Genomic DNA, 26,564 nt, shown 5'->3' with positions numbered 1-26,564 from the left:
ACGACGCTATCAGCGAAATAAGACTAAGGAGACACAGGGCAATCTCGCCCAGTCATGGAAGGACTTTGAAAAGAAGAAGTTGTCCGTCACCCAGTTGCTGAGGAGGGTGTCTAAACTTTCCTCTGTGGCTATCCCGCCCCGGAACAACACAACACCTGAGGGACAGTAGCACACTGCTTTTTTTTTTACTATTTTTGACCAGCCTTTTTTTGACTAGCCTTTAGCCTTTTTTCCCCCCAACTTTTTTTATTACCATTTTGCAACCCCCCCCCCAGAACCATTAAGTTGTTTTGTAGAGACTGTTTTGTAGAGACAGTATTTAAAACTTTAACCAAGCCTAAAACAGTACAGAAGTAACAAATTACTCAATATTGTACTTAATTCCTCAATATTGTACTTAAGCACAAATGTCTTCCTCAATAATAATTTGTGGATCTGTGATCTGCAGCAGGAGTTAACAAGCATAGGTTTTTCCTCTGACAATCTAAATCAAACTACAATAATAAGGACTGTCTATCCATCACCCTGACCATGTGTGTGAAGGATAAAACACATTAGCAAGCTGTGACACTTACAGTAGGCCTACATGGAATGTTACTTTATTAGTTACATTGTTTGTTTTGCTTACTTTGCAACTTTCTGCTAGTTTACTTGTTTTATTGGCTTAAATAGGCTACTTTGCAGATGGAGTAGCATTTTTATACAGTGTTCATAATACAGGATGATGTATTTGCACTGTATTAGCCATTCTGATGACAGCAGATTTATAGTGTTGTCTGTTGACAATTTATTGATCTGTGAGCCCAGCCCACCTGCTATTTACAGAGGATAGAGGATAGGTGGGCACTTAGGGATATCTGGGCACCTTAATGTAAAATTGGCTATTTTGTACAAAATGTTAACAAATTAAGAAATAAAAAGTATACATGATGTGAACATGCACGGTGCATCATTATTACTTTTATCCTTCAACTTCTTGTTTATGTCCAAAAATGACTGGATATACAGGTTTTGTAGCAATTTGTTGAAATATTAGACCTTGTTTAAGCACGTTCTAATCATGTACACTTTACTTTACTTAAAAGTATTTTCCAAATATTAAATGTATTAATATTTTGGAAAAATCCTGCCCCCCCCCTCCTGGCAGAGGCTAACATCGCCTATGAATGACCTCACTGCTGTCTTAAGTGTTCAAAATACAATTAAAAATCACACCTGTGTGAAGGTAGCGGCGCCTTTGATACATTTTGTCATCAATAAGTGTTTATAATGTGTTTATAGCCACGTGTCACGTGAAGCTTGACCAATCACTTTGTTGACGTGTCTGACCAATCAGAACGTTGACGCAAAAGCCAGGTATAGAGGGCTACCGCTCTAGCGCCGCTAAAAATACAATAGAGGCAATACTTAGCATCAAATATGATTACATACAGCACATATACAATAGTATATAATAATATGAATACAATTTGACTAAGTCACAATGCAACCACAATTATATAAGCTGCATCAAAGAGTTTTTTCCAAACCAAAGGGTTGAGCAGGTCCTTTGGTACAGCATTAAGTCACTTTTAGACTTCCAAAAAGGGGACTTCAACAACCCTACTGTATACACTTACTTAACAACCTGAACTAGAAATTCTAGGGGTCGCATTGCGACACATTGTGAGCTTGTAGATCTGTTATTTTTGGCAAAGAGATTTGATGTACAGTCTGTGGTCTGTTGATGAGGAAGTTACGAATGCAGTGGATGAGAAGTGGAGGGATGTTGAGGTGGTGGAGTTTCTTGGTCTCTCATCAGATCCTCCAGAAGCAATGGCTCATTTCTCTCCAGACCTTTGTAGAAAATGTCTTTGGCCTTTGAGCCACTGGAATCCAGGAGTTTATAGAGTTCCCTCATCATTTTCATAGTGGTGGTCTTAGAACTCACTTTGTCATAGCCCTCCTGGGTGATGCAACGCTCACTAAGAAGCAGGTCCAGGATGGAGTCGACCATCATCACTCTGTTAACCAGGGACACTCTGTGTTGGTCGACAAAGTGAGTCTCTGAAGCTAATGGAAATTAAAATGTCATAATCACTGGAATATTCAACAAGCCTTCCAGTGGACAAAAATGGATGTCAATTGGGAAATAATACTAAACAGCACTTACCTGTGAGACAGCTGAGTGCAGATGCAGCTGCTCCTTGAGGTTGTGCTGCAAGAAATAAAACAGCATTCTAATCAAATCAAAATGCAAATGTGAGGTAATATGGCCTTGTAAAGTTAGAAAATAACTGTTAAATTGTTACGTTATTTGAGACAGTGACAGGCATACAGTAGCTAAATGCATATTAGTGATATTGGCTGATCATCTGGTTGCTGCACATTTGACTGTCTGTGAATAGTAATTGATAGTGAATAATGCTAGTAGGTAAAATATGAAATTCAAGGTTCAAGGTTCAAGTTTATTAGTGTCCCCGAGGGGCAAATTGGTTTGCAGCATATAGCATCAGTAAAGTACAGTACAACAACAAATGTCTCCATTTAGAGTCAACCAACTTTAAACAGCTCACCTGGTACAGATGCTGTAGCTCCTTTGGGTAGTGCTGCAAGAAATTAAACAGCTTAAATTAAAATGCAAACATGAGTGATATGGCCTAGTAACGTTGAAAAGGTTGTCAAGTCACTTACAACAGTGACTCAGTTATACAGTAGCTAAATGCATAATGGACCCCCCGTGTGTCAGCGTGTAATGTGTGGTGACAATTTGAGTCAGTCTACCTTTCTTAATGAACTAGGCATAGGATAGGCCCTTAGAATATATAGCCTATTGCCTTTACCTTCCAGGTCGATGTCTTGCTTCCAGACCACATCTTTCTCAGGTCCCAGTAATTCCAATGTGAACTCTTTTGCTTTAAGAATAATCTTCACCTGAAATGTTGGATGGTAATTTGGTCCATAGTTCAGACGATACGTCGCAGTCTGAAAACAGAGATAACTGTATTAACTATTGTAATGTGTTTCTGTAGCAGTACTAGTTGTTGCAGCTGTAACATAAGTAATAATATTAGTAATAGTAAGTGTACTACTAGTACCTAGTACTAAGACTTGCACAGGCATAAGGAGCATAAAACATTAATCACCATAAACATGTAAGCCCGGTCCCAATTCAAATAACACAACAATAAGATAACTAAGAAAATGGCCAGCAAAAACGTTTTACTTTATATGTTTTTCTTTCTTTCTTTGATTCAAATGATACTTACGTTGAGACTTTGGTCTTTGCTGAATTAATATTGTACATCAAAAGTGATTTGGAAGGGTGCATACATTTTCAAACGGTTTCTATGCAAGTTGGCCAGATCTGGTTACCTACTAGCCTCGATCTCCAGGCTTTTATTGTTTAGTTTTGCTAAAAAATAAAAGCCTGGACCAACCATAGCCTGTCCTGGGTATAAGGAAGTGGGATTTCCCGAACCAACGAGAGTGCAGTGGGCGTCGCTCGTAATGTTGTGTTACGGGGCGGGGGTTGACGGACAGATCGGTGAACCAATGGGATCAGGCGCAGTCTCTCTGCGCCTCTATACACCTGCCCCTCTATACACGAAATCAGGAGCGTTGGAGCAGGCTACCATGCTACTGAAAGGCCCTAATGTCACTAATCAAGATAGCAATGTTTCTCAGGCATGCCATTTTTCAGCTGATCATTTGTAATATGTAGAAAAGATCTGTTAATGCAACAGGACCATCAAGGTCTTCCATAGTTCCAAAGAATACCACCCAACTCACCCCCAATCCAACTCACCCCAAATCAAGCCCAACTCACCCCAGACATCTCACCCCACAGCAGAGCCCATCTCACCCCACAGCAGAACCCATCTCACCCCACAGCAGGCCCCCGTCTTGTTAGGCTATTATTGATGTGTTTGTTAGATGTCTTATTCTATTGTTGGTCAAATCAAGAGGTGTTGTTCTATTTGTTTTTTGACCTAAACCACCATGTTTAGTCCCAGTGGATCCAAGGTTTCTCTTTATATTGCATGTAAGGTTTAAGAAACACTGCTCTAAATACCAGGTTTATATAAAAGCTACAAGCTGCTGTTCATAACACAACACAAGAGGTCAAATGTAGGAATGGAACAGTTTATTTGACAAAAGGGGCAGTGTAAAACAACAGGTAAAACAACACAGTTACTATAACATAACCGCATAGGTAAAAAATATTACCAAAAGTAGCTTTCACAGCTGTTAATAAATAGTAGTTATATACATAACTTTGGGACTGTGAAATGCATAGGAGAGTGTTGTTAATTGTAAACTGTAGACATTGAACATCTATTTTGATATAAAGTTATACCTAAATAATTAGATGTTATTTCAAATGTCCCTCATACTGTAGACATTGAACATCTATTTTGATATAAAGTTATACCTAAATAATTAGATGTTATTTCAAATGTCCCTCATTTTATTTGTTTTTAAAATAAAATGAGACATTTTGAAAGTAGCCGATCTACAAGCTCACTTTATAGGAAGATGTCCCTCATTTTATTTGCTTTTAAAATAAAATGAGACATACAGGAAGATGTCCCTCATTTTATTTGTTTTTAAAATAAAATGAGACATTTTGAAAGTAGCCGATCTACAAGCTGACTTTATAGGAAGATGTCCCTCATTTTATTTGTTTTTAAAATAAAATGAGACATTTTGAAAGTAGGAAGATGTCCCTCATTTTATTTGTTTTTAAAATAAAATGAGACATTTTGAAAGTAGCCGATCTACAAGCTCACTTTATAGGAAGATGATTTTGGTTTGGTCCTGGGGTGAGTTGGGTTTGGTCCTGGGGTGAGTTGGGTTTGGTCCTGGGGTGAGTTGGGTTTTGGCCCTGGGGTGAGTTGGCCGAGCCCTGGGGTGAGTTGGCCGAGCCCTGGGGTGAGTTGGTCGAATATTTCTCAAGTCTTCATGGGGTGAGTTGGATTGGGGGTGAGTTGGGCTGTTACCGTTCCAAACACCTATTCCTCTTTATATTGGTCTTCAAGTTCACACTCAAATGAGAAGTAAGTTCCCTGTCAATTAATCTCTCAACACAGTGGTAATCAGTGTTAACTACAAATGTGTCCTTCCTTGAGCTTGAAACCCAACTTGGATCTGCTGTTGAAAGTAAACTATTATCTTGGGTGATAGAAAACCAAGGCAACTGCAATTCATTTTGTTATCCAGTTTTGGGTCAGGCAGTGTTTTATTTGTCAAAACGGGGCAACCTGGCCATTTGAAGGAACTCAGCTGATAGTTATCATAAATTAAGTGATTACTACTATAATAATGTATACATCATCATATGACTTTGCCACATACTGAAGATAAATATACAGCACAGCACAACACGCGCAATACTGTTATATGACAGTTTACCTCACTCACACTGCTTTCAAAAGTAAAGAAATGAAATGTTTTGTGTGATACCTCGGGTTGTACTTTATATGAAGTACATTGCAGGCTGTAGCCATGGTTTGGAGTGAGATTGATACAGTCGGAGGTGGTGTCAATGTGTTCATCCTTCTTATGTTTCACTTGCACCTACAATAACACAAAAATAGTTTGTTTGTGGGCAGATTTCTCAAGCTACAGACCACTTCACCAGTCTTTACCCTCAATGCCAGGGAATTTTAACAATGCTCTTTTATAAACCTTGTTTTGTATTGGTTGTCAAATATCCCCACACCTAGGCCTACAGTACAGAACAGCCTCTGGTTTTCTTTTTGAAATCAGAAACAGAGATGCACCCATATATCGGGCACATATCGGTATCGGCCAATATTTGCTGGTATCGGTAAATAAGTTGACATTCACCGATGGCAGCTGATATTTATCTGTTGTTGGGAAGCAGCAATTTTTCGCTGGCTATAATTGTGTGTTGGTTATCTACAGTCTACCAAGCTGTAGATTGTGAACAGTTAGTTTTTATAACAAAGATTGATTTGTTTCTCTGGCACCAAAACATAATACAGTAACAACAAAAACACATATCAGTATTGCTATCGGCTAAATTGTTATTTTAAACCATTGGTATCGGCCCGGAATTCCCATATCGGTGCATCCCTAATCAGAATCCATTTAATCGTTTAGTAAAATCAGGCAAAATAAATTAAACTCTCTGAGATTTTAACTACTTAAAAACAGAAAACATATTTCACCTCTTCGATGGGCAGATTGCCTGGCAGCAGAAATACACTCAGTATCTGTTTCCCCTCTCCTGGTGGTCGAAGGAACAGCAGAACTTGACCACATGTTGGGTACATGTAGTTCTCAATCCTCTTCAGGATCCCATAGAAAGACAGGTGGGTCACATTTACAATCACATGAGTCTGGGTCACTTCCTGTGGTTCTAAGAGGTGCAGCCCTTCGTCTGTGATGTGGGCCACAGACAGATCACCTGTGAAGAGGGATTTTTAATCACATGCCTAAACCAACTCAGTTCAACAGGAAGACATATCCATGCCATGACAGACACATTTGATCAAATACAACAATCCACATTGGATTTCAACATAATTGTCTTTGTTTGTTATACTGTGTTGCTTTCAACAGGAAACTTTTTTTTTGATTGGATAAATTGGTTTGACAAAAAAAAAACATGCAAGACACCAACCTGCTCATCAGGAGCAGTTAGGAGTTCAATGTCTTAGGGCGGACTCACACCATCAGATTAAAACACAAGTTATGATGTTTATGTATTTAATATTATATATTATTATCTCATGTTATCTCATTGAGCTACACAGAGTTACTGTCTATCCACATGTCATGTCTCCAAGTCTCAGAAACGACTTTGAACAGGAGGTAAACTATTACTAATCTTGCACAGTGACACATTATTTTACCTGGATTACACCCTCTGATAGTTGTACTTGAATGTTGTCAGACATGAAATAATGACTTATAGCCTACCAGACCATTACATTAATCCTGCTACTGACAGTAAGCTCGACAACAATAAAGATACCAAGGATTTGTCTGTGACTGTCATCATGTGACAGTCAGCTCAAGACATTAGGCAATAATGTCTGATGTCACTGTTATTCGACAGAATTGCTCAGACTCAACATTGGCTGCGTAGCTGTGTACCAAAGACTGTCAGTGTGCACTGCTTTGGTTGAATTTATATTTTAAAACATTGAACGGCAGCCAAACCTACTAATAAAATGTATATTTTTACAGTCGATTACGCATTTCCCCCCCAAAGACGGCTATTTATTTATTTCCCAGCCCTGCTGTTAATTTTCTTGAACGGATATCCGTCCCTGACTATATAGTTGGAGGGCGGGACCTCCAGTGAGGCGAGCGAATCAGAATCCAGCCAAATGGACCTTTGCCTGGAAGTTTATCAAGATAATGCTTGTGTGTTCACGCTAGAGGGCGCTCTCCCATAGCGAGACTTCTCGCTTCGTATTTCATAGAACCGGGGTTACGCTAGTAACCTATAGTTTTTAATCACATGCCTAAACCAACTCAGTTCAACAGAAAGACATATCCATGGCAGGACATAGCCATGCAGGACATATCCATGCCAGTTCAACAGGAAGACATGACAACTCTGACAACAGAGTTGTCTTTTTGGCTTGAAAGTTGGGCTGACGATAACACACAGTCACTATTGGGTTTCACTGATGCGAAAGCTGATTGGTGGTGCAGGGGCAATCTAAGCAATCAAACCAGGAATGTGGTTCCTAAACTACATTGATACGAACAGGTCCTTACCAGGTCTTATATCACAGTGTGGCAGGTGCAGCTGGCAGATAGTATCCTGAGGACACTGGATGCTATACAGGGGTCCTGCAGGAGTCTTTCCTGTTGGCTGGACCTGTCTTTCATCCCACTGAACAATCCTGTGGAGGACATCTCCTTCCCCTGTGGTTGTAAACCCTAGACCTGTCTGACTGCACTGGAACAGCCCCGCCCCCGAGAACTTGAACCTGTGACACAAAACAACCCTTTAAAAATATATAATATATTGACTTCATTAGTTGTCATGTTACCATATGTTGCATCCAGTTCATTTACAGTCCCAGTGGTTGGTTCAAAAGAAACAGGAAGACTCAGCTGTGGTTAGTGATCAGCTGATGGGCTCAAAGACACAAATGGAAGGTATCAATGAAGCTGCTAAATTAGTTACTGTACCTGTATTCATTGGTTGCCTGTTCTGTGGGTGAAAAACTGGTCTGAAAGACAGAAAGCATTCAGGAAACAGATAATCAGCAAATGTCCTGATGTTCATTCACGTACGCACGCACGCACGCACGCACGCACGCACACACACACACACACACACACACACACACACACACACACACACACACACACACACACACACACACACACACACACACACACACACACACACACACACACAATGAAATGATAATGTATTAATATTAAGATTGAGAGAGAATGAGGAACAGAGATTGTAAGATATAAAAGTATAAGTGCCCCCCTGGGCACTGGACCAATTGGCCAGGTTCAAAATCCGTTCATGGGACGGACGGACAGACAGACAGACAGACAGACAGACAGACAGACAGACAGACAGAAAGACAGACAGACAGACAGACAGACAGACAGACAGACAGACAGACAGACAGACAGACCCTCTTCCAGACAGCTCGGCTCTGAGCAGAGAAAATATTGTTACAGGAGTCACTGAATCAATACAATTGAATATGAGTTGTTAGGGATGTCAATGGTTATTCGGTTAGCCGTTTATTAATAAATATTTGAATATACTTATCAGCTTGTTGGTTAATTTGAATAATCATACATTTGTTTTTTTCCGCACAGGGAAGACTACTAGTTCTACTAGATGGAGAGAAAGATCGTAATAAATTTAAATGCACTAAGAACAACTTGGTTTGGGACCGTTTAACAAAGGACGATGACAAATTTACATGTAAACTTTCAGTATGTGAAACGTGCCCAAATACAACCGCATCACGAGCAACATGCTAATCACTTAAAATACAAGCAGCCATGCATTCAAGGGATCCATTATGCATGGATGGGGACACAAATAAGAACACGATGCAACTGCTCCTCGGACATAACTATGTTACTCTTTAGGAAAATGCCGGCGTAAACAAAGCAGAGAGCTAGCCTGGTAAACCATCCCAGTCGCGTGAATTCACATTATCATGTGTCTTCTGCCCCACAGCTTCGGGGGCAGGAAAATCCAATCACAAGCAAGCGGGGCCAGACTAATCTGCCGACACTCTACAGTGTAGACTAATGCTGAAATACAGGTATGGTGACCCACAAAATGTTTTTTTTTTACTGTAAAAAAAAAAAACAGTAAAAAAAATATATAATCATTTTAAATAACTGTTAATTAACTAAATAATGATATCAGCTAACTGATTGCAAAACTATCCATTATCAGGATCACCTTGTTAAATTTGTTGCCACTTGTTCCTCTGTCACCAGTAGTCTGTCGGGTACTTGTTCCTTCATCACCACTAGTCTCACTTCTGGCCCTCTTTCCTCTGTCACCAGTAGTCTGTCGGGTACTTGTTCCTTCATCACCACTAGTCTCACTTCTGGCCCTCTTTCCTCTGTCACCAGTAGTCTCTCTGCCACTTGTTCCTCTATCACCAGTAAGGGGGGTGGGTTGAAAGAGAGAGAGAGAGAGAGAGAGAGAGAGAGAGAGAGAGAGAGAGAGAGAGAGAGAGAGAGAGAGAGAGAGAGGAGAGAGAGAGAGAGAGAGAGAGAGAGAGAGAGAGAGAGAGAGAGAGAGAGAGAGAGAGAGAGAATAAAGAAAGAGTAGATAAAATCAGGAACCAGAAGACCACCTCAAATGCACCTCACATAAAGTCATAAAGTTTACACCACAATAAAAACATAAAAACAACAACAACCCCATCATGATAATGCTGGGTAATAGAAAAGCCTGGCTGAAAAACAAATTGTGCTATGTGTAAGCAAAAACATAAAAAAATAGAAAAAGTCCTCCTCGGAGCACAGGTCTCCGCCAGGTCAGGTAGGTTATTGTGGCCTCCTGTTGGCGCTATAATAGGCCAATGTGAAAAAGGTGGCATTTCTTCTTAGGCCTTGCATGGCAATCGGACACTGCATTCATGATTTTAGGCATTTTGTTAAAACAAATTGTTTTGAAAAATTCGACCTGCTGGTGGCGCTATAACAGGCAAATGTTAAAAGGGTAGCATTTGTTCCTCAACATAGTGTGAATGTGTGTGCAAAGTTTGACCGCAATCGGACGTTGCGTTCATGATTTGCGGCATTTTGTTCAAAACGGGCCACTCCTGCAAACTTTAGATGTGAATTTTAGCCAATCGGGATAGAATATAAAAAATCTAACTGATCCGTATTGATCACATGACTATAGAGATCATGTGTGCCGATTTGTGTGAAATTTGGATCAAATCAGAAGGAGTAATGTAAAGAAATATGTTTTACATAAGTCGGCCACCTGGTGGCGCTATAAAAGGCAGATGTGAAAAATGCAGGGCAAAGGGTTTTCCTTGACCTCTAGGGAGTGCGCATACAAAGTTTTACACAGATTGGTGCAGTTATAGTTATACAAATGAGGCTGTTATAGCGCCACCATGAGGCTGATTTGAAAAATCTCAAGTGGTATTTCTTCCTCGGCCTAGTGGGAATGTGCGTGCAAAGTTTCACGGAAATGACATGCTGTGTTCATAATTTGAGGCATTTTGTTCAAAACGGAGCAGTCCTGCAAACTTTGGAAAACATTTTTAGCCAATCCGGATGGAATATGAGAAATCTGAAAGACCCGTTTCGTTTAATGACTATAGAGATACTGTGTACCGATTTGTGTGACGTTTGGACAAAATCTGTAGGAGTACTGTCATAAAATGTGTTTTGGCAAAAGCGGCCTCCTGGTGGCGCTATAACAAGCCCATCTGAACATTTTGGGGCAGAGGGTCTGAATTGGCATCCAGGGAGTGTGTGTGCACAGTTTCGCTGCGATCAAGCCAACGGTGGCAGAGATTAGCTGTCCACAGACGGACGGACGGACGGACGGACGGACAGACAGACGGACGGACGGACGGAGGGTAAAACATACTCTCTCGGCGGAGACAATAATTAGCACTTGGAAATAGAAAGAAGATACATAAGAATGATATACAGCGCTGAAGGCATTGCCTGAAAAGTTTCATTCTCTTGAAATAGTAAAATGTCTGGCCTTAAAATGTATTTGAATCATAATTACCTCAGAATTTTGAGAAGGAACGGTTCATTTTCCTCAAGACCTCTGTAGAAAATGTCTTTGGACTCATTGTCATGCAGAAATGTATAGAGTTCCATCATCATCTCCATAGTGTTGGGCTTAGACCTCACATAATTGCAGACCTCTTGGGTGATGACACACTCATTATGAAGCAGATCAAGGATGGGGTCGACCATGGTCACATTCTCAATCAGAAAACCGCTGTGTTTGTCGACAAAGACACTCGCTGAAGATAAGTGGAATGAAAGATGAGTTATGCACTCTGTGGGGAAAACATTTAAACAACTTTCTGAACATTCTATGTTTTAAAAGAAAAAAACTTTCCATCCCTCAATTACTGGAATATTAGCAAGTGAATAACTAAGTGTGACAATCTCAGTTTGATATAAACTATAGTAGCCAACTAGGTGTTGGTTCCAACAAAGTTACATAATCAATGGAATAGACAGCAAGCTTTCCCGTGTAAAAATTGAGCATTGTGATAGTTCAGGCAGTCAAGTCAGGCTGTTCCCCTCATTCACCCTCCAATCTCATTTGTCCACACCCTTATGGGTCTGTAACCCACAGTGTACAAATGGAACCAAATGGACCATTACAGGTCTGTAACACTGAGAGTGTACATATGGAACCAAATGGACCATTACAGGTCTGTAACTCTGAGAGTGTACAAATAAAACCAAATGGTCCTGTACAGGTCCATTTTTCCCCTTTTTTTGGTGTAGATTTTAATCTACCATTTCAGATAAACATTTCCATGTTAGTTTTGTGAGCATGTCAGCATTGAGTTCAATAGAACATCAACAGTTGAATACTCACGGGCTGGGGAAAGTACTGTTTCATAATGGCCTCCTCCATTTCTTGCCACCATCTCCTCTATCTTGTCCAGCAGTTGTGTGACCTGAGTGTCATCACCCGTGATCTTATTGTTGAAGACATGATACCTGTTCCCACATTTCTCAACAAGCCTCTGGAGGGCCTCTCCTTCACTCTCAATGTAATGCTGAATAGATTTATCTCCTAGACTGTCCCCAAAGGTGAACAGTAGTATAGTGTGACTCCACACTCTCTCGCCGAGAAGCTGCATGTGCTCCTCTACCGATTTACAAACAGCATTATATGAGGCGTCCACATCTATAACCAGGAGGAGAACATGTGGTCCTGGAGGACACAGAGATGCACTAAGAACTATCTGCTGTTTGATCAGCTCAGATGTGTATTTTAGAGGATAACCCATCCACCATCCTGGAGTGTCAACCACAGTCACCTGTCTCCCTGCAACGTCTCCCTGTCTCTTCGCACTGTCTCTTCTCCGCTGTTCTAACCTAAAATCCTCTCTACCCAGGATGGTGTTTCCTGATGAACTCTTTCCTGAATCAATATATCCCAGAAGTATAATTCTCATCTCTGACAGATGTAGGTCATCACCTGAAATATAAGAAAGAACAAATGCAATATTTATGTCTTTCGATCAATCAATCAATCGATCGATCGACCAACCAACCAACCAACCAACCAACCAATCAACCAATCAATCAATCAATCAATCAATCAATCAGAAGGAGGGGCATGGGGATCGATCGATCGACGATCGATCAACCAACCAACCAACCAACCAACCAACCAACCAATCAACCAATCAACCAATCAATCAATCAATCAGAAGGAGGGGCATGGGGACAGAAGCTGAGGTGTGGATTGGGATGACAGGGGTCTTTATTGAGAAAGGGGACCCAGCTCTCAGGGATGGGGGTTGAAAATTACCATACTTTAAATATGTGATCAAAATGTTATTCCAATGTTATTTTTTTTTTCCTTTTTTTTTCTTTTTTTCAGATTACATTTTCAAAAATGTAATCTGGGCTGATTGCTGATACTTATTTTGCTAAATTTGTTTATATAATCCCGATCACATGTAGTCAGTTACAACCCAACCCTGTGGATAGACAGTATATTTAATACTGTAATAAACATAGCCTGGTGATATTGGCCCGCAGTAAAATAACATCTTGAATATGTGCAATAGGAAAATAGCGTAGATCATCTGTATCACTTTACTCCTGTGCCGTGAGCGGTGAACAGAGAATAGTGAATGTATCTCTCTATTCACTCTCAGTGCATGGTTAACAGGTCTCAAATTACACTTTTAGCATATAAAACAACAAAAACAAAGTGTATTGTTACTTGGTTTTCTGTATCTACTCTAAATGTGCTCATATGATTGTATTTGTCATCATGGTGAGCATTGATTAAAAGGTCATGCAGTGTCTGTGTACATGAAAAGTGTATTAGTGATATATGTGATTTCAATGAAAGAATGACATACCCATCATTGACCTGATGCTCTCTCGTTCTTTCTTTATCTGTCGTTGTGTTGCTCTTTCATCCTGTGTTCTCCTTTTCTTCTCAGTCTCCTCTAACACTCTTCTGTCTATCTCAAAACAGCTCTGTTTATCTCCTGCCACCATCTCCTCTATCTTCCCCAGTAGCTCTGTGACCTGAGTGTCATCACCCCTGTTCTTGTTGTTGAAGACATGATACCTGTTCCCACATTTCTCAACAAGCCTCTGGAGGGCATTTCCTTCCCTCTCAATGTACTGCTCAATTAATGTATCTCCTAGACTGTCTCCACAGGTGAACAGTATTATAGTGTGACTCCACACTATCTCGCCGAGAAGCTCCATGTGCTCCTCTGCTGATTTACAAACAGCATTATCTGTGGTGCCCACACGTATAACCAGAAGGAGACCATGTGGTCCTGGAGGACACAGAGATGCACTAAGAACTATCTCCTGTTTGATCAGCTCAGATGTGTATTTTAGAGGATAATCCATCCACCATCCTGGAGTGTCAACCACAGTCACCTGTCTTCCTGCAACGTCTCCCTGTCTCTTCTCAAACTGAGCTGCTCTCTCTAACCTAAAATCCCCTCTACCCAGGATGGTGTTTGCTGATGAACTCTTCCCTGACCCTTTACATCCCAGAAGTATAATTCTCATCTCTGACAGATGGAGGTCATCAGCTGAAATATAAGAAAGATAAGATAAGATACAAATTCAATATGTATGTGTCCCTATCTATCTATCTATCTATCTATCTATCTATCTATCTATCTATCTATCTATCTATCTATATCCATATCCGGGTGTGCTACAATGAAATGTGTCACTGCGAGGGAGGCCTACAATGAAATGTGAACCTGCGAGAAAGAAAAAAAAGACCACTTCGCGTAGATCTACGCGACTGGCATGCTGCGCAATTATTTAGGTTCGCGTAGATCTACACGATTGGCACGCAATGTGTTAATGTATTACATTTTCCAAATGTAATCTGGGCTGATTATAGTTAGACCTACTTATTTTGTGTAATATGAGTAAGTAATCCTGATTTCATATGTCATTTACGACCCAATGTTGATACACAGCATATCATCGCTGTCGGGTGGAAACCTCACAAGTCCAAATAGCTGCAAGCTCACAACATGTCACATTGCAACGCGTTGTGAGCTTGTAGATCTTCTATTTAACTAGTTTTGTGAGTCACTGTTGTATGATGAAGTAGGACATTTCATTTATGGGGGGAAAAATTAGGTGAAATACAAATTAGTGATATTGCACTGTGAGTGGTGAACAGAGAACAGAGTCTGTCTGTCTGTCTGTCTGTCTGTCTGTCTGTCTGTCTGTCTGTCTGTCTGTCTGTCTGTCTGTCTGGCTGGCTGGCTGCCTGTCTGTCTCTCTCTATGCATCAGCTATTTGGTGCGCTGGCTTAAAATTGAGAATAGTACAAAAAGTATTGAGGTTTTACCTTTGGCACCCTTTTTGTTGCATTGAACAGGAGGATGACTGGTGGATGGTTCAGCTGTAGCCTCCATGCTGATCCCTGAATAGAAGAAAGTATCGTCGCTTATGAACCATTTACCTTGTTATTTACATACACCGTTTTTAGACTGATATAGTAGCAGCAGTAAGAGCTCCAACCAGCAAAATATATTTCTGTATTTCTATATGTTGGATGATTTAATATTTGATTGAAGTGAATATAGTGAAAGAAAATAAATGTATATGTTTATTTTTTATTTTTTATATATTATTAGAAACTAGAAGATGATTATTGATTCAGTGAAGAGACAAGGGCAGCGTTGAATAAAGAGATCCTGCATAGGGAGTTATACCCAGGGGGCAAAGGGGGGTATGCTGCATTTGCTCTGCTATAAAAGGTTGGCCACCAGAAATAATATCTATGACCCCGTAGGATCACAACCTATATGAACAACCCGGTCAATTTTTTGCTGGAAATCCAATATGGCCGCCTCAATATTGGCCCCTATCAGTACCCAGGGGCAAAGGGGGGTATGCTGCATTTGCCCTGCCATAAAAGGTTGGCCACCAGAAATAATATCTATGACCCAGTAGGATCACAACCTATATGGACAACCCGGTCAACTTGCTGCTGGAAATCCAATATGGCCGCCTCAATATTGGCCCCTATCAGTACCCAGGGGCAAAGGGGGGTATGCTGCATTTGCCCTGCCATAAAAGGTTGGCCACCAGAAATAATATCTATGACCCAGTAGGATCACAACCTATATGGACAACCCGGTCAACTTGCTGCTGGAAATCCAATATGGCCGCCTCAATATTGGCCCCTATCAGAAAATAGCTTTGGCAATAACTTTTGAACCAGATGGGCTAGAAATATAAACTTGGTGTCTATGTCATGGTTTCAGAGCATGAGAAACTCAATGAAATACTTATCTTTATGATTGGGTGTGTCTGGACCTTTAATTTGCATGTTTCCAAGATGGAAAATGAGTTTTACTATGACTTTTACAGTGACAGCTTACTGTATTTTAAGCAATATGAACACATTTGGTCAGTTTGAGCTTTCATTTCTATTTTGTCAATATGGCTGCAGTCATAAATAATGTATGGCATTACATTTTCCCCCAAATGTATTGATATATAGATCTATTGTGGGAATGATTGCAGAGAAAAAACGGAGAAAAAGCCCACAATGTATCTTATGTATCATTTTAATAAACTAAATACAATATAAACATACACATGCACACTCCAAGACTTGCCAAAAACTTCAACTTTAGGGCTATACAAATTAACATAGTGGTATGAATTCAAGTAACATAACAAAATATAGACTACTTAGTGACAAATAGAGTAAAGGTGGAGTTGAGGTTGCCTACAAAAGGTTCATTTTGACCTCTATGGTGCTGTCTTGCCTGATTCTAAAGCCAATGATACTATGGTACAATGCTATTCACTGTCACTGTTGTCATGTGTTGCACTGATCCTGCTGCATCGTGTCTCCAGTACCTGGCAACGGCATCCTAAGTAGCATGGAATTGCCTTCTTTGCACAGGAACAGAGGCATGATATTGCCTTGTTCATTGACAAAGGCAAGGCTGGCTCGGTAGATGCAAGGGGGACTGCATTGCTAGCACTGAGAGACCATCCATACTCTGTGAAAGAAGGAATATCCGGCTTGGCGATATGTGCACATTTATCCATTATGGTTGCTAGAGCAGCTCTTCTCAGGTGCAGGTCAAAGGCATTCTCTGTCGGGGGCAGCAGCTTTAAGAGGGTTGATCTATTATTGAGGAACTTGTACACTCTAAGCTTACTCAGGTCAAAATCCTCCGGGTGGTCCGCTTTGGATGTAGTATATACAGCAATTGTGAGGTCTCGTGCCTGATTGATGACTTCATATGAGAGGGAATCAGAAGAGTTTTCACCAAACTCCTCAAGTGCAGGGAGATCCAGACGCATGCTGGCCTTGAACCATGCCTTCTTCCCAGTGAAGAAGGGATAGCTGGTGGTATCTCTGCCACTTAAACTATGGATAAAGGGCAGGGCACGACACTGTGAAAGCCCCAGTGCTGATACCATTTGATGGATAGGAAGGTATGAATATTGCTCTGTTCTCACCCACAGCTCTGGAAGGCATCTGAGATGGGTTGCTGCATAGTAAAGGCACATGATGATGATGTCTGTGTCATTGGCATGGATGACAACTCTGTCAACTTTGTCATTCTGGACACTGTACAGGGTGTGGAGTATTATTCTTGTATCGGCTTCCTGTTGTGTGGATTCTAGTGCAGGGACATCTTCAATAGACCCCTCCTTGATCACCACACTCCTTGTCTCTTCTTTAAACCACCCACTCAGGTAAAGATGTGTTGGACCAAGGGCCGACTTAAGTTTCTAATTTTCACACCATTCGTCACAGAGGAAACTCAATAGGTTTGCCTTGTTAGCTGACACAGCAAAACACTCCTGAGGATCTGGAGCTGTGTAACGCATACTGACTTCATATTCTTTGGTAGGTTTTGGTCGAGCATATCTGTGTTCTTGCTCAGCTGTCTTAAGACTAGGTCCACTGTACCGGTCACAACAGAAGTGAATGATCTCTGTGCCAGCAGGCACATCATTCAACAGCAGACGTTGGTATCGTTCAGCGATGGTTCCAAATGCTTCACCTTTCAGGAACGACCAATGGCGTATGGCATACATGGCATCAATAACTACTGCTGTTTTTCTGTCTTCTGTAGGCAGGTCAGGGATGCATGCAACTTTGGTCTCCTCTTTCAGGACCTTCACAAGGCTTGCCTTGGTACCTGTTCTCCAAGGAGGGGCCATCTTCCTGGAAGAGGGAAGAGGGGAAGCCACTTGCACTCGTGGTTGCCTATAAAGTCAACAAGGTTGAGTTCTCCACCACTGGCTATGATTTGGGTCATGCGCAGGAGGTTATTGCTCTTGCCAGGTGCTGAGGTTTTCCCCTTAGATTTTTTAGATTTTGTGTTTTGAGTGTGGGAAGTGTTAAGCTTCATTATGCTTGTCTTCTTCTGTTCACTGGACAATGAATCCCACAGTGCCTTCAGACCCAGTTCTTTCACACTCATCAAGTGGTCCTTGACTGTGGAATCAGCACACTGTCCTGTAGATATGTTGATCGTGGATGATGTGCTCACTGTAAATGGGTTAGTCTCCACTGCTGCCATGACCTTGACTACCATCTCTGCATCCCGGATTACACGACTCTGACCAGACTCATGGTGTGGGTTGGAGGAGTGGAGGTGGAGCATAGACTTGGGCTCTGTAGAGACAGCTGCAGTGAGTGGTTTTGTGTAGACCCATTTTGTCCTGGCAGCAGGGCTGAGTGTAATGCCATCCAGACTGCTTGCTTCCTTGGCATCGGCATTATAGGTCTGCTCCAGTAGCATGTCAAGAGAAACACTGTTGTGGCTGCCATCTGCTCGTCTGCCAACAAATACACCTGCCATCAGTGCTTCGTGTACCTCTGAAGCTGTTTCTGGTAGTTTCTTCATCTCAGCCAAATACAGAGGTAATTATTGCTGCCCGTACTTGTAGTGGCCTGCTGCAGTGAGGTAGGGTAGCATTCTTGCTGATTCACAGAGATGTCCTGTCCAGTCACCTTCCCGATAGTAGTAGATAAACCTTTGGAGAATATCTGACATCTCCAGGAAGGTTGCCCAGAGGACTGCAGTTGGTTGCCCATTCAATGATTCCTGAAAAAGCAGCAGCTGCTCTCTTAGGACTGCCATCTCTGTTGCCATAACAGTCAGCTGTCACTGTAAAATTCATAGTAAAACTAATTTTCGCGTGGCGTCCATCTTGGTAATATGCAAATTAAAGGTCCAGACACACCCAATCATAAAGATAAGTATTCCATTGAGTTTCTCATGCTCTGAAACCATGAAATAGACACCAAGTTTATATTTCTAGCCCATCTGGTTCAAAAGTTATTGCCAAAGCTATTTTCTGATAGGGGCCAATATTGAGGCGGCCATATTGGATTTCCAGCAGCAAGTTGACCGGGTTGTCCATATAGGTTGTGATCCTACTGGGTCATAGATATTATTTCTGGTGGCCAACCTTTTAGGGCAGGGCAAATGCAGCATACCCCCATTTGCCCCTGGGTACTGTTAGGGGCCAATATTGAGGCGGCCATATTGGATTTCCAGCAAAAAATTGACCGGGTTGTCCATATAGGTTGTGATCCTACGGGGTCATAGATATTATTTCTGGTGGCCAACCTTTTATAGCAGGGCAAATGCAGCATTCCAAAAAAAAGGGGGTTTTGCCCCCTTACGTGTGGTCCCTACGATGGCTCCGGTAAGAAGGCTGCCTTAACTTACGGGTGTTTCCCGAACGCGCACGTAAGCACCTCTCGCAAATGGAAGTTTGGCTGTAACATGTGGGATTGTACTCAGCCCATCAATAGAATAATGCTGAAAGCCTATACTGGCGTTCTGGCTGCGCCACTGCTTGCTTTTAAGTTACTTCTTCCAGGAGGCCAAGTAGTGTTTCCTGAAGCCAGTTAGGTAGCACGTAATGCACAACCAGCTGCTTCTAATAAAGGTAGGGGAGAGCCGCCTCTTTTGTAACATTCTTCACTTTTCACTCTTTTACTCAGCGATCGCTTTACCTACGTGATATTTTCAAGAAAAGGACCAATACATGTCCACTATCAGAAACCACTTCAACTGATAACACAGGTTGTGAGTTATTAAACCGAAAGTGGACGCTGTTCCGATTCCCCCCTACATTTTAAGCGCACATGAGACTAATTGTAACAGCATGATTTACAAATGTAACGCTGATAAAAACTTCATTAAACAAATTGTTTTCAGCTTAAATCAATTATATTTAATTCAAGCAACTGTTACCAAGGATGTGATAAGGATGTATCAAGGATGAAGGAGATGATTAAATATTACCGGATGTACCAGTTTGAGCGTTTAATTGAATTATATGCGAAAATACATCTATTGCACCTAAAAAGATAGCGTGTTACAATTGGACCGCTCTGCGCACCACTGCTTTGGCGCTGTTTAGAGAACAGAACTAAGTAACGTGCATAGCGTGTCAAAACGTATGTGGATGTTAACTCAGCAACATTAAAGAAAATATTTGCAGACCAAAGATACTCCAGGTGAGCAGCTTATCAACCAACTCTCTCTAGCCTGGATGAAAATACTTTTTACTTCCTGGGCATGTTCATTACGGCACTGGTCACATACTGACGCGATGATGTCATGATGGCATTGACCAATCAAGAGATAACTTGCATGTTACAATCACTTTGGGAAACCCGGCCAACGTGAGTGCAGTATAGCAGCATACAGCTTTATGACTGTCATCCTAGCATGTTATTTACACAAAACAATGACTGAAGTAACCTACTTACAGACTGAATCACAGATCTTTTCAATTGATGATTAGAATAGCTTCTGAACCTGCAAATAAAAGGACAACAGCATTATTCCCGGACTCTTGTCTTGTGTGAGTAGGCCTATCCTGCATCCTAACCTATATGGATACGTCAGCCTATTGATATGAGTCATAACCTTTCTGCTCCTGAGAGAAATGGTTTAATTAACACTAGAACCACTGGGTATTACATGCTGGCTGCCACATAATCCTTTGATATTGACAGTCCATTCTTCATCTATTTAACTCAAGTAATACTATCATTGTCAAATGTTACCCATAACAAAAGAAAAACTGTGTTTACAAGCAGAGTTTATGACAATAAGAGCATGATCTCTAAGTCAAAAGTCAGATACAGCAGGAATTCTCAGACGCGCCCATTTTCCCCTTGCACCCTGGGGTTCTTTTGTTCTGTAAATGTATTGATTAGATGTAATTACAATACCCTGCACAGTGTTATCATCAAATAACAGAATAAATATCCATTAGGCACGGGTGTCTTGACAGAAACACAAACTACTGTGAAACATGATGAATAGAATAGATATTATAAGAAACAATCAAATCAGAGCCACCAAGACTCATTCAAACATATAAGAGCTTTGGCAATGGCCATTTTCAACAGAAGCACTATCCCAATCAGCATTACAAATGACAGTATTACTATGGGAAATAAACAAACTGCTAGTGCATTGGTGCTCAAAGTGGGGTCCAGGGACCCAGTGGTTCTTGGGAGGGTTCCAGGGGGTGACCAGCAAAATTAGGTAATATAACATCAACATCAGTTTAACCACTTTAAACACATTGGCTATTTGAAAATAGCCGATACACAAGCTCATACCGCGTTGTGAGCTTGTAAATCGGCTATTTTCTAAACCTTTGGAAACATCTTGAAACATTTTGAAAAAATAATAATAATAATTTTGAAAAAAGTAAACCCATTTAGACCTGAGGCCAATTCTAAAAATGCCTTCTAAATCCTGACCTATGTTTTCTGAAAAACTTTTTTATCCAAAAAACCTTATTTTATTTTATTACAGTAATTAGCTTGAAATGTGTATCAACATAGGTGTTCCAGGTCTAAATGCACACATCTTTTCTTATGGGGGTCCCTGACATAAAATCTTGTCAGAAGGGGGCCCGTGGCCGTACGTATCATATGTTTTCATTTTTTTCTTGCAAAGCCTTCCATACAAGTTAACTTGATTTCAAAACTAGCTCACCATATTTAGCTATTTTTCATTCATTTATTTTATTTGTTTTACCTTTATTTTACAAGGAATAGTCCCATTGAGATTCAAAATCTCTTTTGCATGGGAGTTGTGGCCAAAACAGCAGCACAGAAAGTTTCACATAAAACCCATATAAAACGGGTTGCAACTTTGATGGCTTCACATAATTATTTGTTTGACATCTCTGTCATCAGTGTTGTGTAGATTACTTTATTTGTTTGCTATGTTGGATAAATGTTAATTTCAGACATAAACATTTCAGGATATATACAAACTACAAAATAACCTTTCCATCATCCAAAGAATTCAACCCCTGTTGTGGAATCCTGTTCAATTCTCCTGTATAATTGACAAGGCTACACAAATAAAGGACGATGGCAATACCCTGTGGTTAAATGAGGGTACTGCACCATGGCGTCCAGTGCCGTCTACACCCATTAGATGCTGTTGTATTTCCGTATAGAGCGTGCCAAAAATCCTGAAGGGGGCGTCAACAAGTGTCATTTGGTAGCGGCGCCGGCGGACATCTTTGAGGGGTATAAAACAGGTTGACTTAACATTGCCCCCCTCAAGTATGTCTGCAGCTACTGCCAACGACGAGTCGTTGGCACGCTCTATACAGGAAGAGTGGGCACCTAAACATTGTACATTGTAAGCAGACTGGGCACCTCAATGTTAAATTGGCTTTTTTTCTTTCAAAATAAATCAACAAATTGTATGTTTGGAAAATGGTCGGAAATAGTGTAAAGTATAAAGTAGCCAATACATGATTTGAACAGTACATACACAGTCAGAAGTGGACAAAGTACAAAGTACAAAGTACTCGGCAGTGGCAATGGCCTGTATTAACTACTGATACTTTTGTTTTCTTGGCATAGAGCTTGAGGCAGATCGTCCTGCACTCCATTTCTACTGCCAGTAGTAGTTCCCTTGCATTCTCTGCTGCATGTCAGAGACTCGGGAAACCTTAGTTGACCAGTGCTGCACAAGTCAAAGCAAAGCAAAAAAGAACAAAAACACATAGCATGTATAAAACACATAACACGTATGCATATAGGAGACACAGACACAGAGGGAGATTGCACATTTACACCTATGTACACAGAAGGTAAGAAACGTTAGATAGGAGTTAAAATAGGAATATTTAGGAGTGAATGTTGTTAAAAGCCAGAGAGAAAAGGTGAGTTTAGGACTTAAAAATCTCGATGGACTTGCAAATCTGATGTGGCAGGGGAAATGTTTCCACAGCTTAGTCTAGTTTAGTGAACCCCAGTGCCTCAAAAGATTATTATTTTCTCATGAGGAAATAACAGGAGTCACACATGAGTGCCACATCGCTGACAAAGCTGCACTCAGATCACATTAATTCTATTCCAGTTCTTAATGTACTTTGGTGATAAAGAAAATCTATTTGGTACAAATTCTCAGATCCAGGGCCATCAACTGTGACTTGTTTATGTCAAGAATCAAGATAATAATATTCAGCTTCAAAGATTAGGACATAGAGTTAAAAAAAATTAAATGCATAGAGTAACTGTCATGAAGGGCGTTTTGATTACCGTGATTACAACATAAATCGGTATCCATGCCTGCAGAGATGGTGGTTGCAGAGAGGCAGGTGTTGTTTGCAATGCATGTGGTTCTTTGCAGTGGCGAAGCGTCCGGGTAGGCCAGGTAGGCGGCCGCCTAAGGGCCCGGGACTCCGGGGGCCCGGGCCATCAGATCACGTTGTGGACCTTTATTTTATTAGAATTAGACACACTTTGCGTGCTCCGCCTTTCCGCGGCCGCCTCTCAGCAACTTTCCCAGAGATTCACCAGCTTACATGGAACTGCAAATATATTCGAGGCACCCCAATACACTGTTGGAAGCTCACCCGGCCCAACCCTAAAACCGAAATAAAGTAACACAAAAACGAGCGCGCGCACAGGCTGGGCACACAGCGCGTGTGTGTGTGCGCAGGGGGGGGGCCTGATCAGTGTGCCGTGACTAGCGGCCCGGGTTTCAGTTGTTCCGCCACTGGTTCTTTGTGACCACATCCTCTGTGTGGTCACAAAGAAGAAGCTGTTATCTGCATTTGCATATACCCACATGCACAACCGTTAACTTCACCAAAACAAGATGACGCCGACATGCACAGCGGCGAACTTCTGTCAAAACAAGATGGCACAGAGACTAACACATCTGGTCAAAATTCATGTCAGATCCTGTGTCTACTGTAGGTGAGACATGACCTTTGACACAATCTAAATGTCTCAATAGAAGAGCAGGGAGACAAAATATAATCGCCCCAATTGTATAAGTTATATTGTATTAACATACTCTACAATACAGATTGGACAAAATTACATTTTATTCATTAAAAAAAAAGTTACATAGTGCCTCTTTAAGTAGATCTTATGTCATTATTTTTTAGAATACATGCTTTTAAAAATACTTAAAGTACAAGTAAAAGTAGAAGTACATTTCTTAATTTTCATATCAATTAATTGCTGTAATGTTTTCACAATGAATTTATAGGACCTTGTAACTCTTGTTTCAGAGAAGTAACTCTCTGAAACCCGCACTGCATGCACTGATGTGCTTGTAGATGTGCTTGTAGAATTATACAAAGCCTGCAGAAACACCTATACAAACGAAAATAGAAATGACTGAGGAACCAGAACGAAATACTTTTACTCCTATACACCCATACAAGTAAGGCGAGCGGAGAGGGAAGCTAGAAACACGGCTAGTGTGAGAGCAAAAGTGTGGACAATTGCATTTTAGGGACGAAAAAAGGAACAGCCAACCTAAAAGTACTCAGTACTCTAAAGGCTTCCTAGAAATGCACTCGAGTAAAAGTAAAATATTCATCTTGGAAATGTAAGTGAGAGTAATAAGTATCAAAAAAATCGAATACTCAAGTAAAGTACAGATCCTCAGAATCTGTACTTTACCACCACTGTGGTACACAATACACCTAGGCTATATTAATCGCCGTGCAAATTACTGGATATACACATTTTGTTGCAATGTGTAGCAATTATAGAAATATTAGACCTTAAATGTCATTAAGAAATGTGTTTGGCCACTCATTTATGAAATAAATGTAAATATGAAATAAAATATACAATAAATACATCTTCAAAAAATGGTGCCCAGAGTTCTCCGTTGCCTATATTCCGGTTACTGTATTTCCTCCTGACATGGAGACACTATTCACATTAAATAATGTAAAATCAGCATAAATGATATTACTTTGACTTAAACATACTGTATGAAGATGTAAAACTTAACTCTTGCTCCAGTCCATGAGCATCATGATGATATTGGACATTGTTGCTTTCAGGGGAACACTTCCAAAAATGTTAGGCCTAGCCTACTTAGTTTTCAGTATTCAAATATTTATGTGACGCGTTTTGAGCTTGTAGATCTGCTATTTTTGCTAAGTTTGTGTGACACTGTAGAATAGTAAATAATAGAATAGGCATTAATGTATTTTTTTTTAAATGAGATAGAGGTTTCTGCCCGACAGCAACTACATATCACACAGGATCATGTATGTTAAAGTTACAAGATATAAATGAAACAGGCACTTACTTTCAGAATATTATAGGCTGCTTTATCACAACAGAAGGAAGGAATAAGGATGATAATATTCACAGGTTACTTTATCTCAACTAAACTACAACTGGAGCATGAATGCTACGCAGCAGACCCTCTATTGAGGAAGTAATGCTATAATGAGGAAGTACACGACGAGGACGTAAACACTTTTGATTGACATTCACACACTTTCACTTTGAAAAAAACTGAGAAAGTAGGCTGGATTTACTACTGAGCACAATTTAGAAGTAGCCTACTCTTATTAAACTTATAGCTATGTCCATTATTAAATACTTTATATTTCTACTCCACTACATCTAGCCTAATACACCACACCTATTTTATACTTACAGTATTTTTCAAGATTTAAAAGAAAAAAACACATTATTTTTTACATTTTAAGGTAATAGACTAATAGTATCAATGGCATCTTAGTATTTTGCAAATTATTTGGGGGCCCACTTGCAAAATCCTCACCGCCCACCATTGGTCCCCGGGTCACAGGTTAGGAACAGCTGCTCTACAGTGCTGGCTGGGTGTCCACCAAAGCATTTCTTTCCATGCAGCTGAAAACGCAAGGCGCTCGCCTAAAAACGTCACACATGAAACGTGGGAGTGCATAATAGATGTTCAGCCTCTTCACGCTGCTGGTGTTTCCAAAAATGCAGTGCTCCCATTGAAAACAATTCAAAACACACGCTGCACTCAGGAAAAAAGAGTCTTATACGGTAAAATCAATCCCTTATCGCTGACCAGGTGAGAAGCAGCTGCTGGTGTCATCAACCCCGGGGTGTTCAAAACCTGGGTGGGTGCTCACAAAGTCTAGTCAACAGAAAGAGCAGGTTCAGTGAGAGACTCATCATGTAAAAATGCACATTTGATGGTACCCATTGTATTTCTTATAAGTGTGTCTATTCCCTTTTCAGTGTGCTAGACCCCTGGGAGATGATTGCTGAGGTGGAGGCAAACACCTACCATCAGCACCCAGCACTTACAACAACACCTACCATCAGCACCCAGTACACTTAGTGCACAACTTAGTTACCCAACCCAAGCCATGCTAATCATACATTGAATTGGCAGAGCCCGGGATTGAACCCAGAACCTTATGGTTCAAAGGTGAGTGCTCTACTGGGATGTGAATTGTTGCTATAGCTCTTTGCTTTGCACGCTGTATTTATCTCAATAGTAGTTGCAACATTCATCTTTTTTTATTTAGTTCCTCCCACAGAATTTGTATTATTATTATTTAACCAG

At 40.7% G+C, this 26,564-nt stretch overlaps 1 protein-coding gene across 1 annotated transcript; it reads right to left on the bottom strand.

Moving 5' to 3' along the window:
* Positions 1 to 1,402: 1,402 nt before the first annotated feature.
* Positions 1,403 to 25,423, bottom strand: LOC311049465 (uncharacterized protein). The gene is made up of 14 exons (XM_084063040.1): positions 25,302 to 25,423; positions 15,044 to 15,118; positions 13,566 to 14,261; positions 12,059 to 12,667; positions 11,225 to 11,468; positions 9,419 to 9,617; positions 8,161 to 8,201; positions 7,741 to 7,955; positions 6,177 to 6,415; positions 5,446 to 5,559; positions 2,823 to 2,964; positions 2,556 to 2,588; positions 2,153 to 2,197; positions 1,403 to 2,052 (listed from the first exon to the last, which is right to left on the bottom strand). Exons 2-14 carry the CDS (start codon positions 15,108 to 15,110, stop codon positions 1,736 to 1,738), a joined length of 2,961 nt encoding a protein of 986 aa, XP_083919166.1. The 5' UTR covers positions 15,111 to 15,118; positions 25,302 to 25,423; the 3' UTR covers positions 1,403 to 1,735.
* Between the last annotated feature and the right edge of the window lie 1,141 nt (positions 25,424 to 26,564).

Source organism: Gymnoscopelus microlampas (assembly GCF_963454915.1).
Source record: "Gymnoscopelus microlampas genome assembly, chromosome: 7".
Lineage (NCBI taxonomy): Eukaryota > Metazoa > Chordata > Actinopteri > Myctophiformes > Myctophidae > Gymnoscopelus > Gymnoscopelus microlampas.
This window is presented reverse-complemented; position numbering and strand designations above follow the sequence as displayed.

What these genes read in the sequence shown, in the direction of transcription:
- LOC311049465 (XM_084063040.1), bottom strand. Translation starts at nt 15,110, where the DNA reads ATGGAGGCTACAGCTGAACCATCCACCAGTCATCCTCCTGTTCAATGC. An exon ending in GTGGCAACAAATTTAACAAG is followed by an intron (nt 8,202 to 9,418) that starts GTGATCCTGATA and finishes TCTGTCTTTCAG; the next exon opens with ACCAGTTTTTCACCCACAGA. An exon ending in CAGGCAACCAATGAATACAG is followed by an intron (nt 7,956 to 8,160) that starts GTACAGTAACTA and finishes TTTGTGTCACAG; the next exon opens with GTTCAAGTTCTCGGGGGCGG.